This window comes from Scyliorhinus torazame, chromosome 5 (genome assembly GCF_047496885.1).
Source record: "Scyliorhinus torazame isolate Kashiwa2021f chromosome 5, sScyTor2.1, whole genome shotgun sequence".
Classification (NCBI taxonomy): Eukaryota; Metazoa; Chordata; class Chondrichthyes; order Carcharhiniformes; family Scyliorhinidae; genus Scyliorhinus; species Scyliorhinus torazame.
Window position 1 is genome coordinate 107,331,589 of NC_092711.1, and position 14,095 is coordinate 107,345,683.

General features: G+C 51.1%; 1 protein-coding gene across 1 annotated transcript in view; it reads left to right on the plus strand.

The window, feature by feature from the left end:
* LOC140421625 (uncharacterized) overlaps positions 1–10,674 on the plus strand; it is a 23,114-nt gene extending 12,440 nt beyond the window's left edge. Inside the window, exon 4 of the mRNA XM_072506406.1 lies at positions 8,601–10,674. Coding sequence (XP_072362507.1) covers positions 9,288–10,595 — 1,308 coding nt within the window. The 5' untranslated portion in view covers positions 8,601–9,287 and the 3' untranslated portion in view covers positions 10,596–10,674. The remainder of the gene's footprint in view (positions 1–8,600) is intronic.
* Positions 10,675–14,095: the final 3,421 nt, after the last annotated feature.

The following is a 14,095-nucleotide window of genomic DNA, read 5'->3' on the forward strand; positions in this document are numbered from 1 at the left end:
CCTGTCAGAATCTTGAGAACCTGAATGAAATCTCCCCTCAGCTTCTTTTGCTCAAACTATTCTGGTAAATCTGCAACTTCTCAGAATCTTCACTTCCTTCCTAAAGTCTGGTTACCGGATCCGGACACAATACTCGAGATGTGACCTAACCAGAGCGTTATAAAGATTCAGCATAACTTCCCGGTTTTTCTATCAGTATTCCTGCTTATGAAGCTCAACACCCCATTTGCTTTACTAGTTACTCTCTCAATATATCTTGCAGATATACAAAATCATTTTCCTTCACATCCCACCTCTATCTCTCTCCTTTCGTAGAGGCCAGAGTCCTGTGTAGGTCCAGACCAGGTGGCAGGTTCCCTCCCTGAAGGACATTGGTGAACCAGTTGAGTTTTCACAATAATCCAGTAACTTTCATCATCACTTCTTCCTAGTCTCCGGTCGCACGGTGGTTCGCACTGCTGCTTTATGGTGATGGAGGCTGAAGGTTTGAGAGATTTGTCAAACTTCTGGTCAAGTTGTCCTTCGGGGAGGGATCCTTCCACCTGGTCTCCGAAAGGAGAGAGATAGAGGTGGGAGGTGAAGGAAAAGGATTTTGTATATCTGCAAGACATATTGAGAGAGTAGTTAGTAAAGCAAATGGGGTGTTGTGGCGTGGCCACAGGCTCAGCCTGACTGGCTAATTCTTGGCAGCATTTTGTGTTTGCGAATTAGAGCTGGAGATGGATGGTCAGTTCCCCTCTGTCTGGGGTGGGGGGGTGGTCAGTTCCCCTCTGTCCGGGGTGAGGGGGATGGTCAGTTCCCCTCTGTCCGGGGTGGGGAGGGTCAGTTCCCCTCTGTCCGGGGGTATGGGGGATGGTCAGTTTCCCTCTGTCCGGGGTGGGGGGGTCAGTTCCCCTCTGTCTGGGGTGGGGGGGATGGTCAGTTCCCCTCTGTCCGGGGTGGGGGGGGTGGTGGTCAGTTCCCCTCTGTCCGGGGTGGGGGGGTGGTCAGTTCCCATCTGTCCGGGGTGGGGGGGCGTCAGTTCCCCTCTGTCCGGGGTGGGGGGGATGGTCAGTTCCCCTCTGTCCGGGGTGGGGGGGGGTGGTCAGTTCCCTCTGTCCGGGGTGGGGGGGGGGGGTCAGTTCCCATCTGTCCAGGGTGGGGGGGATGGTCATTTCCCCTCTGTCCGGGGTGGATGCGGTGGTTAGTTCCCCTCTGTCCGGGGTGGGGGGGGGGATGGTCAGTTCCCCTCTGTCCAGGGTGGGGGGGGGGGTGGTCAGTTCCCCTCTGTCCGGGGTGAGGGGGATGGTCAGTTCCCCTCTGTCCAGGGTGGGGGTGGGGGTCAGTTCCCCTCTGTCCGGGGGTATGGGGGATGGTCAGTTTCCCTCTGTCCGGGGTGGGGGGGGTCAGTTCCCCTCTGTCCGGGGTGGGGGGGGGATGGTCAGTTCCCATCTGTCCGGGGTGGGGGGGGGGTCAGTTCCCCTCTGTCCGGGGTGGGGGGGATGGTCAGTTCCCCTCTGTCCGGGGTGGGGGGGATGGTCAGTTCCCCTCTGTCCGGGGTGGGGGGGGGGATGGTCAGTTCCCCTCTGTCGGGTGTGGGGAGGGGGGATGGTCAGTTACCCTCTGTCGGGGGTGGGGGAGGGGGGATGGTCAGTTCCCATCTGTCCGGGGTGGGGGGGGGGATGGTCAGTTCCCCTCTGTCGGGGGTGGGGCGGGGGGGGTGGTCAGTTCCCCTCTGTCGGGGGTGGGGGAGGGGGGATGGTCAGTTCTCCTCTGTCGGGGGTGGGGGAGATGGTCAGTTCCCTCTGTTTGGGGGTGGGGGGGATTCAAACTCATTTCCCCAGTGTGCTGTTGATCATCTGTACTTTACATGAGTAAGTCCCGCTTCAATCCCGCCTGGAAACTTTGTGTTTAAAATTGTTACTGATGAGGAACTAACAGTGAGTTTAGTTTCATGTTGGACAGGGTGAGAGTTCATGGGTGCGATTCTCCACTCCCACGCCGAAGTGGCCGCGCCGTCGTGAACGCCGTCGTTAACGGCCCCGGTCCCGACCGATTCAGGCCCTGACAATGGGCTAGGATCGGGGCCGCGTCATCTACACGCGCCAGGCCTTGTCGCCCGTGTAAAAGTGGTGCCAACCCGCGCATGCGTGGTTGCCGTCCTCTCTAGGTCCGCCCCGCAAGAAGGTGGGGGACGGATCTTGCGGTGCGGCGGAAGGAAGGAGGTCCTCCTTCAGAGAGGACGGCCCGACGATCGGTGGGCACCGATCGCGGGCCACCCCACATTCCAGGTGAAGCCCGGTGCAGGATCCCCCCTCGCCCCCCCACAGGCCGTCCCCCCAGCGTTCACGCACCGCCCACGACTGCAGCGACCAGGTGCGGACGGCGCTGGGGGGAACCCGCCGTTCTGGCCTGGCCGCTCGGCCCATCCGGGCCTGAGAATAGCGGGGGTGCCGGAGAATCGCCATTTTCGGTGTCTCCGGCGATTCTCCGGCCTGCGGCCCACGAAACTCGACCGGGCCGTTCCCGCCGCTTGGGAAAATCGCGGGAGGGCGTCGGACCGGCGTCCCGGGAAATTCTGGCGCCCCAGGTGATTCTCCCAACCGGCGTGGGAGTGGAGAATCGCGCCCCATGTGTCTCATTCTTGAAAAACTCCTTCTTCACCTTTAAACAGGGAACAGTATGTGGCGCAGTGGTTAGCACTGGGACTATGGCGCATGAGGACCCGGCTTCAAATCCCAGCCCTGGGTCACTGTCCGTGTGGAGTCTGCACATTCTCCCCATGTCTGCGTGGGTTTCACCCCCACAACCCAAAGATGTGCAGGTTAGGTGGATTGGTCACATGAAATTGCCCATTAATTGGAAATAAAATAATTGGGTTCTCTAAATTAAAAAAAAAAAACAGGGAACAGTAAGTGAGAGAAACCTGATCCACAGTGACCCAGAAACCAGATACTGTCGATGCTGGAAATCCGACCTCAAAACAGAAAATAGTAGAAACACGGAGCAGGTCAAACAACATCTGTGCAGAGGACCAGAGTGAATGCTTCAGGCCGGTGACCTTTTATCCAAGCTGGAAGAATTTGGAAATGTAATAGTTTATCAACAAGTACAGAGGCCGGGAAAGAGAGGGGGAGACGAACGTGATTAAATATAAGAAATGGTCATACTTCATAGTTTGTATGTTGCAGTAATATTATGAAAAGCTAGGTTAAATGTTTACAGACATGATGTCTGCGAGAGATTGATTATTTCACTTCTAATTCTGTGACTTTTGCAGGGGAAGTTTAATATGGACACGGTAGGGCAGCACGGTGGCGCAGTGGGTTAGCACTGTGGCCTCACGGCACCAAGATCCCAGGTTCGATCCCAGCTCTGGGTCACTGTCCATGTGGAGTTTGCACATTCTCCCCGTGTTTGCGTGGGTTTCGCCCCCACAACCCAAAAATGTGCAAGCTAGTGGATTGGCCATGCTAAACTGCCCCTTAATTGGAAAAATGAATTGGGTACTCTAAATGTAGAAAAATAATAATAAGGACTCCGAGAGTCCACACTGAGTAAAGAACTAGATTAATTTACAATACGGTATATACACTGCCTGCTCGCTCCCTCCCGGGTTCCTCTCATGGTTGGTCCCTTACCGACCATTTTACCGTTTGTAGCGAGAGAGCTAATGTAATGGTGTCACAGTTTGAGCCTGGCTAAACAAGTCAAGAGACCATGAGAACAAAAGATAAGGCAGCAGAATTAGGCCATTCGATCATGGCTGATATGTACCTCATCCCCATTCTCCTGCCTTCTCCATATAATACCTGATCCCCTTATTAATCAAGTACCTATCTATCTCTATCTTAAAAACACTCAGTTACTGGCATCGCATGGTGGCCAGTGGTTAGCACTACTACCTCACAGTGCCAGGGACCCGGGTTCAATTCCAGCCTTGGGAGTGTGGAGTTTGCACTTTCTCCCCGTGTCTGCGTGGGTTTCCTCGGATGCTTCACTTTCCTCCCACAGTCCAAAGATGTGCAGGTTAGGTGGATTGCCCATGCTAAATTGCCTTTGGTGTCCGGGGATGTGTTGGTTAGGTGGGGTTAAGGGGATAGGGCGGGAGAGTGGCTCTGAGTAGGGTGCTCTTTCAGAGGGTCGGTGTGCATACTTGATGGGGCAAATGGCGTCTTTCTGCACTATCAGGTTCGATGTTTATGTGACTTGGCCTCCACAACCTTCTGCAGCGAAGAGTTCCACAGGTTCACCACCCTCAGGCTGAAGAAATTCCTCCTCATCTCAGTTTTAAATGATCGTCCCTTCAGTCTGAGGCTATGCCCTCGGGTTCTAATCTCTCCTACCAGTGGAAACATTTTCTCCACGTCCACTCTATCTGGGTATTCTGTAAGTTTCAATAAGATTCCCATTCATCCTTCTAAACTCCATCGAGTACAGACCCAGAGTCCTCAATCGCTCCTCATATGACAAATCTTTCATTCCAGGGATCATTCTTGTGATCCTCCTCCAGACACCCTCCAAGGCCAGTACATCCTTCCTTAGACACGGGGCCCAAAACTGCTCACAATACTCAAAATGTGGTCTGATGAGAGGCATGGCAGTACATCCCTGCACTTGTATTGTAGCTCTCTTAAAATGAATGCGAACATTGCATTTGCCTTTCTAACTGCCGACTTTCCTTTATTTGTTCTTGGGATGTGGGTGTCGCTGGCTGAGCCCACCCCTAATTGCCCTTGAACTGAGTGGCTTGCTGGGCCATTTCAGAGGGGGCAGTTTGGGAGGATGTGAGGCTGAAGTGATTAAATGACAAAGGGGATAATGATGCAAGACAAAACTGGGTGACAATGAGATAAGTAAATAAACTAATAGGACACGAGAAGAAATAAAAGGCAGGTCCAGGTGAGGTATAAATGGCAACAGCAGAACCGTTACCAGCAACAACTGTCTGAAAATATCGGAGTGATGATTATAATCTGAAATTACTGAAATGAATGTTGTGTCTGGAAGGTCATAAATTGCCTGATCAAGGATGAAGTTCTGTTCCTCGAGTTTCCTTTGAGCTTTATTGGAGCAGTGCAGGAGGCCGAGGACAGAGTGGGAGTGGGGCAGGGAATTAAAATATTAAATGATCAGAAGCTCAGGATTATGCTTGCAGACTAAATGGTGATGTTCCACAGTCACCCAATCCAGATTTAATCTCCTCAGTGTGGGGGAGACCAAATCGTGAACAGTGAATACACAATACTGGATAGCAAGAAGTACAAGTAAATCACTGTCACCTGGAAAGTGTGTTTGGAATCCTGGAATATGGGAAGGATGGCGATGAACTGTTAGTTGGTTGTGTCTGCATGGAAATGACTGACCGTGATGTTCATGAAAACACAAGAAATGGGAGTGGGTGCAGACCATACGGCTCATCGAGCCTCTGCATTTCTTGCTGGCTGTAACCTGTCCGTTCAGGCTTCATTCCGATAAACTTTCCTGTATCTTCCTCAGTCCTTCTAGGTCCATCGAATGATATGGAGACATTAGCTCAACAATCCTATGAATTAAACTTTAGTCTGGCCCAGTGTCACCGAGCTGAAATCCAGTCTTTCTCTGACACATTATTCTTAATGTCATCACTGACAGGTTAAGAATGAAAAAGCCAACTGTTTAGCAGTAAGGGGAAGAGGCAAGTTTGTAGATACAGAATCACAGAATCTACAGTGCAGAAGGAGGCCGTTTGGCGCATCGAGTCTGCACCGGCCTTAGCACCCTACCTAACCCCACACCTCCACCCTATCCCCACACTTCCACCCTATCCCCGTAACCCCACCTTCCCTTAACTTTTTTGGATGCTAAGGGCAATTTAGCATAGCCAATCCACATATCCCTGCACATCTTTGGATTGTGGAAGGAAACTGGAGCACCGAATGGAAACCCACGCAGACACGGGGAGAACGTGCAGACTCCGCACAGACAGTGACCCCAAGCCGGAATCGAACCTGGGACCCTGGTGCTGTCAAGCCATTGTGCTAACCATTGTGCTACCGTGCTGCCTGATGTTCTACAGTGTCACAGACTGGCTCGTTGGATCTTATTCTGTCCCATCGTACATTCAGCTAATAGTAAAATGTGTAAAATACTGCAACATCCAGGCATTTGAGGACAACGGTGAGTTTGCTGCTCAGATTAGTTCAAGTCTCCATATTGTAAAATGGATCTAGAAGGACTGGAGAAGATGTAACAGATGTTACAGATAGTAAAAGTTTCTACAAATATATTTTTAAAAAAGAGTGGCTGAGGTAAATATTGGTCCATTAGAGGATGAGAAGGAGATTTAATAATGGGAGATGAGGAAATGGCTGAGGAACTGAACAGGTTTTTTGGGTCGGTCTTCACAGTGGAAGACACAAATAACATGCCAGTGACTGATGGAAATGAGGCTATGACAGGTGAGGACCTTGAGACGATTGTGATCACCAAGGAGGTAGTGATGGGCAAGCTAATGGGGCTAAAGGTAGACAAGTCTCCTGGACCTGATGGAATGCATCCCAGAGTGCTAAAAGAGATGGCTAGGGAAATTGCAAATGCACTAGTGATAATTTATCAAAATTCACTAGACTCTGGGGTGGTCCTGGCGGATTGGAAATGAGCAAACGTGACACCACTGTTTTAAAAAAGAGGTAGGCAGAAAGCGGATAATTATAGGTCAGTGAGCTTAACTTCGGTAGTAGGGAAGATGCTGGAATCTGTCATCAAGGAAGAAATAGCGAGGCATCTGGATGGAAATTGTCCCATTGGGCAGACGCAGCATGGGTTCATAAAGGGTAGGTCATGCCTAACTAATTTAGTGGAATTGTTTGAGGACAATACCAGAGCGGTAGATAACGGGGAGCCAATGGATGTGGTATATCTGGATTTCCAGAAAGCCTTTGACATGGTGCCACACAAAAGGTTGCTGCATAAGATAAAGATGCATGGCATTAAGGGTAAAGTAGTCGCGTGGATAGAGGATTGGTTAATTAATAGAAAGCAAAGAGTGGGGATTAATGGGTGTTTCTCTGGTTGGCAATCAATAGCTCGTGGTGTCCCTCAGGGATCAGTGTTGGGCTCACAATTGTTCACAATTTACATAGATGATTTGGAGTTGGGGACCAAGGGCAATGTGTCCAAGTTTGCAGACGACACTAAGATGAGTGGGAAAGCAAAAAGTGCAGAGGATACCAGAAGTCTGCAGAGGGATTTGGATAGGCTAAGTGAATGGGCTTGTGTCTGGCAGATGGCATACAATGTTGACAAATGTGAGGTTATCCATTTTGGTAGGAATAACAGCAAAAGGGATTATTATTTAAATGATAAAATATTAAAACATGCTGCTGTGCAGAGAGACCTGGGTGTGCTAGTGCATGAGTCGCAAAAAGTTGGTTTACAGGTGCAACAGGTGATTAAGAAGGCGAACGGAATTTTGTCCTTCATTGCTAGAGGATGGAGTTTAAGACTATGGAGGTTATGCTGCAATTGTATAAGGTGTTAGTGAGGCCACAGCTGGAGTATTGTGTTCAGTTTTGGTCTCCTTACTTGAGAAAGGACGTACTGGCACTGGAGGGTGTGCAGAGGAGATTCACTAGGTTAATCCCAGAGCTGAAGGGGTTGGATTACGAGGAGAGGTTGAGTAGACTGGGACTGTACTCGCTGGAATTTAGAAGGATGAGGGGGGATCTTACAGAAACATATAAGATTATGAAGGGAATAGATAGGATAGATGCGGGCAGGTTGTTTCCACTGGCGGGTGAAAGCAGAACTAGGGGGCATAGCCTCAAAATAAGGGGAAGTAGATTTAGGACTGAGTTTAGGAGGAACTTCTTCACCCAAAGGGTTGTGAATCTATGGAATTCCTTGCCCAGTGAAGCAGTAGAGGCTCCTTCATTATATGTTTTTAAGATAAAGATAGATAGTTTTTTGAAGAATAAAGGGATTAAGGGTTATGGGGTTCGGGCCGGAAAGTGGAGCTGAGTCCACAAAAGATCAGCCATGATCTCATTGAATGGTGGAGCAGGCTCGAGGGGCCAGATGGCCTACTCCTGCTTCTAGTTCTTATCATGGCCAATCCACCTAACCTGCACATCTTTGGACTGTGGGAGGAAACCGGAGCACCCAGAGGAAACCCACGCTACATACGGGGAGGATGTGCAGACTCCGCACAGACAGTGACCCAAGCCGGAATGGAACCTGGGACCCTGGAGATGTGAATCAACAGTGCTAACCACTGTGCTGACCATTGTGACAGGGGGATAGTGTGGGAAAACGGTGCTGAGGTAGGTCAGCCAATGATCCCATTGAATGGTTCAGGCTCGATGGGCCGAATGGCCGACTGCAGCTCATATTTGTTGTGATCTCCTGGACAGGAAGCTGTGAGCTTGGATCTGTCAATCAACATGAATCCGCACCTGAAGGGGAATTGCAAGGGTGAATATTAGATACAGCAGAGTGATAATGGAGGGAGAGTATGTGGGATGGAGCTTTACAGCTTTCGTGGAATAAGAGAGGACAAATGTTCCATAGAAACGAGAATTGTCTGTTCTAAGTTTTGATCCTGTACTAACAGTGATGAATTTTGTAAATTGTTTTTACAGGATATTAGATGAGGAGGAATTACAGACAGAAATCTCAAACATTACGTCTCGATCTGACAGAGTCACTCGATTCCTTGGAACCTGAACATCATCGGCCTTTGAATCTAGAAGGAGAAATGTTTACCCGAACTGTCAGCTAATGATTTCAAACATCAGTGTGACTGGAAAAGCACCGAGACCCACACAACACACACCCGAGTGAGAGAGTTCCAGTGAACTGACTGTGGAAACATCAGTGTGACTGGAAAAGCACCGAGACCCACACAACACACAACCAAGTGAGAGAGTACATAGACTCCCAGAATTTGGCCCATCGAGTCTGCACCGGCCCTTGGAAAGATCACCCTGCCTAAGCCCACACCTCCACCCTATCACCATAACCCAATAACCCCACCCAACCTTTTCCGAAACTAAGGGCAATTTATCACAGCCAATCCACCTAACCTGCACGTCTTTGGACTGTGGGAGGAAACCGGAGCACCCGGAGGAAACCCACGCTGACACGGGGAGAACGTGCAGACTCCGCACAGACAGTTCCAGTGAACTTACTGTGTAAAGAACTTTAACCAGTTACACAGCCTGAATAAACATAACATTCACAGCAGGGAGAGACCATACCCATGTTGTGTCTGTGGAAGAGGCTTCAATTGATCATCCAACCTGAAGAGCCACGGGGAGACCCTAGACATGGGGAAACCGTGGAAATGTGGGGACTGTGGCAAGGCATTCCGAGCCCCATCAGAGCTGGAGACTCATCGACGCAGTCACACTGGGGAGAGGCCATTCACCTGCTCTCAGTGTGGGAAGGGATTCAGTCAATTATCCGCCCTGAAGACACACCAGCGAGTTCACACAGGGGAGAGGCCGTTCACCTGCTCTCAGTGTGGGAAGGGATTCACTCAGTCATCCGGCCTGCAGACACACCAGCGAGTTCACACTGGGGAGAGGCCATTCACCTGCTCTCAGTGTGGGAAGAGATTCCGTGATTCATCAACCCTGCAGAGACATCAGCGAATTCTCACTGGGAAGAGGCCATTCACCTGTTCTCAGTGTGGGAAGGGATTCACTCAGTCATCCGGCCTGCAGACACACCAGCGAATTCACAATGGGGAGAGGCCATTCACCTGCTCTCAGTGTGGGAAGGGATTCACTCAGTTATCCGACCTGCAGACACACCAGCGAATTCACAATGGGGAGAGGCCATTCACCTGCTCTCAGTGTGAGAAGGGATTCACTCAGTCATCCGCCCTGCAGACACACCAGCGAGTTCACACTGGGGAGAGACCATTCACCTGCTCTCAGTGTGGGAAGAGATTCCGTGATTCATCATCCCTGCGGAGACACCGGCGAGTTCACACTGGGGAGAGGCCATTCATCTGTTCTCAGTGTGGGAAAGGATTTGCTCAGTTATCTTACCTGCAGACACACCAGCGAGTTCACACTGGGGAGAGGCCATTCACCTGCTCTCAGTGTGGGAAGGGATTCCGTGATTCATCAACCCTGCAGAGACATCAGCGAATTCACACTGGGGAGAGGCCATTCACCTGTTCTCAGTGTGGGAAGGGATTCACTCAGTCATCCGGCCTGCAGACACACCAGCGAATTCACAATGGGGAGAGGCCATTCACCTGCTCTCAGTGTGAGAAGGGATTCACTCAGTCATCCGCCCTGCAGACACACCAGCGAGTTCACACTGGGGAGAGACCATTCACCTGCTCTCAGTGTGGGAAGAGATTCCGTGATTCATCATCCCTGCGGAGACACCGGCGAGTTCACACTGGGGAGAGGCCATTCATCTGTTCTCAGTGTGGGAAAGGATTTGCTCAGTTATCTTACCTGCGGACACACCAGCGAATTCACACTGGGGAGAGGCCGTTCACCTGCTCTCAGTGTGGGAAAGGGTTCCGTGATTCATCCAACCTGCGGAGACACCAGCGAGTTCACACTGGGGAGAGACCGTCCACCTCTCAATGTGAGACGGGATTGCATGTTTAATCGCATCTGCTGTGACACCAACAATTTCACAATTGATTACAGGGGTTGGATTCTGCTGTTATTGTTTCTGCTCTACACCCAGGACTGCATTTTGTTCATTCTGACAGGTGGTCAGTGGGGATGGTCGGAGGGTTTCTTTCTGCTGGACTGGCCGGTCTCACCACTTTGCCTCCAGTGGGCTGATGATCTTTGAGCCTTGTTGCTAATCCCTGGCTTCAAATTGCACAAGGATCACAGTGTGAAAGGGGGTTTGGAAGTTTGAAGATATTTAGTTTCAATTTCTGTTTGGAACCCCCCCCCCCCCACCCCCCCAAGCCATGTTGCCATGGAGATGGGCCCTGGTGGTTACATGTTTTTTTTGTTTAATTTATCTGGGTGTTCCTCACAGAGGAAAACTATCAGGGTGTGAGGGGCAATTTGTCTGGGGTGGTCTGGGAAACTGATTGGTACAGATAATACCTAATATTTAAGGAATTATTACATATTTATCAGGGGGTTTGTTAGCTCAGTTGACTGGACGACTGGTTTGTGATGCAGAGCAAGGCCAACAGTGAGGATTCAACTCCCGTACAGGCTGAGTTTATTCATGAAGGCCCCGCCTTGTCAACCAGGTCCCTCGCCTGAGGTGTGCTGACCCTCGGGTTAAATCACCTCCAGTCAGCTCTCTCACTGAGAAAGGTGAGAGCAGCCTAAGGTCCTCTGGGGTTTTTGCAACTTTTATTTCACACATATACAACAAATATAGATTCCTTTAAGGAACAAAATTCCAACAGGAAAAGTGATGTAACCGTGGCGAACAAGAAAAATTAAAGATTCCATGAGATCCATTAGAATTCAGCAAAGGAGGACCAAGAAACTGATGAGAGCAAACTGGCGAGAAACATAAAAAATGACTGGAAAAGCTTCTACGGGAATGTGAAAAGGAAAAGATTAGCGAAGGCCAATGTGGGTCCATTCCAGGCAGAGACAGGAGAGTTTATTTATTTTTTTGAAAATATATTCATTAAAGTTTTTTAACAAAACATAACAATTTTTCCCCTTACAAACAATAAACCCCCCCCCCCCCACCCGTAACAAAATAACACAAAATCACCCTGAGCAAGATATATACATGGTAAGATGATATATTTACATAGCTTTATACACTGGCTCTTGCCCATTCGTGCCAGTTTCCCCCACCCTCCATGTTATCTCCCGCTCATCCGTCCTCTCAAGCAGTCTCTCGTTCCCCCCCCCCCCCAGGGTTGCTGCTGCTGCTGACCGACCTTCCTCTAACACTCCGCGAGATAGTCTAGGAACGGTTGCCACCGCCTGTAGAACCCCTGCGCAGACCCCCTTAAGGCAAACTTAATCCTCTCCAACTTTATGAACCCAGCCATGTCATTTGTCCAGGCCTGCACGCTAGGGGGCTTTGCCTCCTTCCACATTAGCAAGATCCTTCGCCGGGCTACCAGGGACGCAAAGGCCAGAATGCTGGCCTCCACTACTCTAAATATTGCTAGCCCCCAGCTTGGCTTGACCCGGACTTTCACCACCTGAGATATTGCTCCCGCCACTCCTCTCCAGAACCCCTCCAGTGCCGGACATGTCCAGAACATGTGGACATGGTTCGCCGGGCTCCCTGAACATCTTACGCATCTGTCCTCTACCCCAAAGAACCTACTCAACCTCACCCCCGTCAGGTGCGCTCTGCGAAACACCTTAAATTGTATCAGGCTAAGCCTGGCACATGAGGAGGACGAATTAACCCTACCCAGGGCGTCCGCCCACAAACCTTCCTCGATCTCCTCCCCCAGCTCCTCCTCCCATTACCCTTCAACTCTTCTGCTAGCGCTTCCCCCTCTTCTTTCATCTCTTGGTGTATTGCCGAAACCTTGCCCTCCCCGACCCATACACCCGAAATCACCCTGTCTTGAACTTCTTGTGCCGGGAGCAGCGAGAATTCCCTGACCTGTCGCCTCACAAAAGCCCTCACCTGCATATATCGGAATGCATTTCCCGGGGGTAGCTCAAACTTCTCCTCCAGTGCCCCTAGGCTCGCAAATGTCCCATCGATGAACAGGTCCCCCATTCTTCTAATCCCCGCCCGGTGCCAGCCCTGGAACCCCCCGTCCATCTTCCCCGGGACAAACCGGTGGTTACTCCTAATCGGGGACCACACCGAGGCTCCCATTGCACCCCTATGCCATCTCCACTGGCCCCAGATCCTTAACGTTGCCGCCACCACCGGACTCGTGGTGTACTTCGATGGCTGGAGCGGCAGCAGTGCCGTCACCAGCGCCCCCAAGCTCGTTCCTTTGCAGGACGCCATCTCCATCCTCTTCCATGCCGCCCCCTCTCCCTCCATAACCCACTTGCGGATCATCGCCACGTTTGCTGCCCAGTAGTAGCTCCCTAGGTTTGGCAGCGCCAGCCCTCCTCGGTCCCTACTGCGCTCCAGGAACCCTCTCCTTACCCTCAGGGTCTTGTTCGCCCACACAAACCCCATAATACTCCTACCTACTCTCTTGAAAAAGCCCTTGGTAATCAAGATGAGGAGGCACTGGAACACAAACAAAAACCTCGGAAGGACCACCATTTTGACCGACTGCACTCTACCCGCCAACGAGAGCGGCAACATGTCCCATCTTTTCAAGTCCACCTCCATTTGGTCCACCAACCACGTCAGATTCAGTTTGTGTAGGGCCCCCCAGCTCCTGGCTATCTGCATCCCTAGATACCGAAAGCTCCCCTCCGCCCTCCTCAGCGGTAGGTCCCCTATCCCTCTTTCTTGGTCCCCTGCCTGTAATACAAAAAGCTGGCTCTTCCCTACATTGAGCTTATAGCCCGAGAACTCCCTCAAAGTCTGCATGACCTCCACCATCCCCTCCATTGGGTCCGCCACGTACAGCAGCAGGTCGTCCGCATATAGCGACACCCGATACTCTTCTCCCCCGCGGACCACCCCCTTCCATTTATTGGACTCCCTCCGTGATATGGCCAAGGGTTCGATCGCCAATGCAAACAACGGGGGGACAGAGGGCACCCCTGCCTCGTTCCTCGGTACAGCCGAAAGTACTCCGACCTCCGCCGGTTCATCACCACACTTGCCACCGGGGCGCTGTAGAGAAGCCTAACCCAGCTAATAAACCCTCCCCCGAACCCAAACCTGTGCAACACCTCCCAGAGGTACTCCCACTCTACTCGGTCAAAGGCCTTTTCCGCGTCCATGGCTGCCACTATCTCCGCCTCTCCCTCCTCCGATGGCATCATTATCACGTTTAAGAGCCGCTGCACATTCGTATTTAGTTGCCTGCCCTTTACAAATCCCGTCTGGTCCTCATGTATCATCCCCAGCACACAGTCCTCAATCCTCGTGGCCAGCACTTTTGCCAATAGCTTAGCGTCCACATTAAGGAGCGAAATCGGCCTATACGATCCACATTGCTGTGGGTCCTTGTCTCGCTTCAGAATCATGGAAATTGTCGCCTCCGACATTGTTGGGGGCAGGGTCCCCTGCT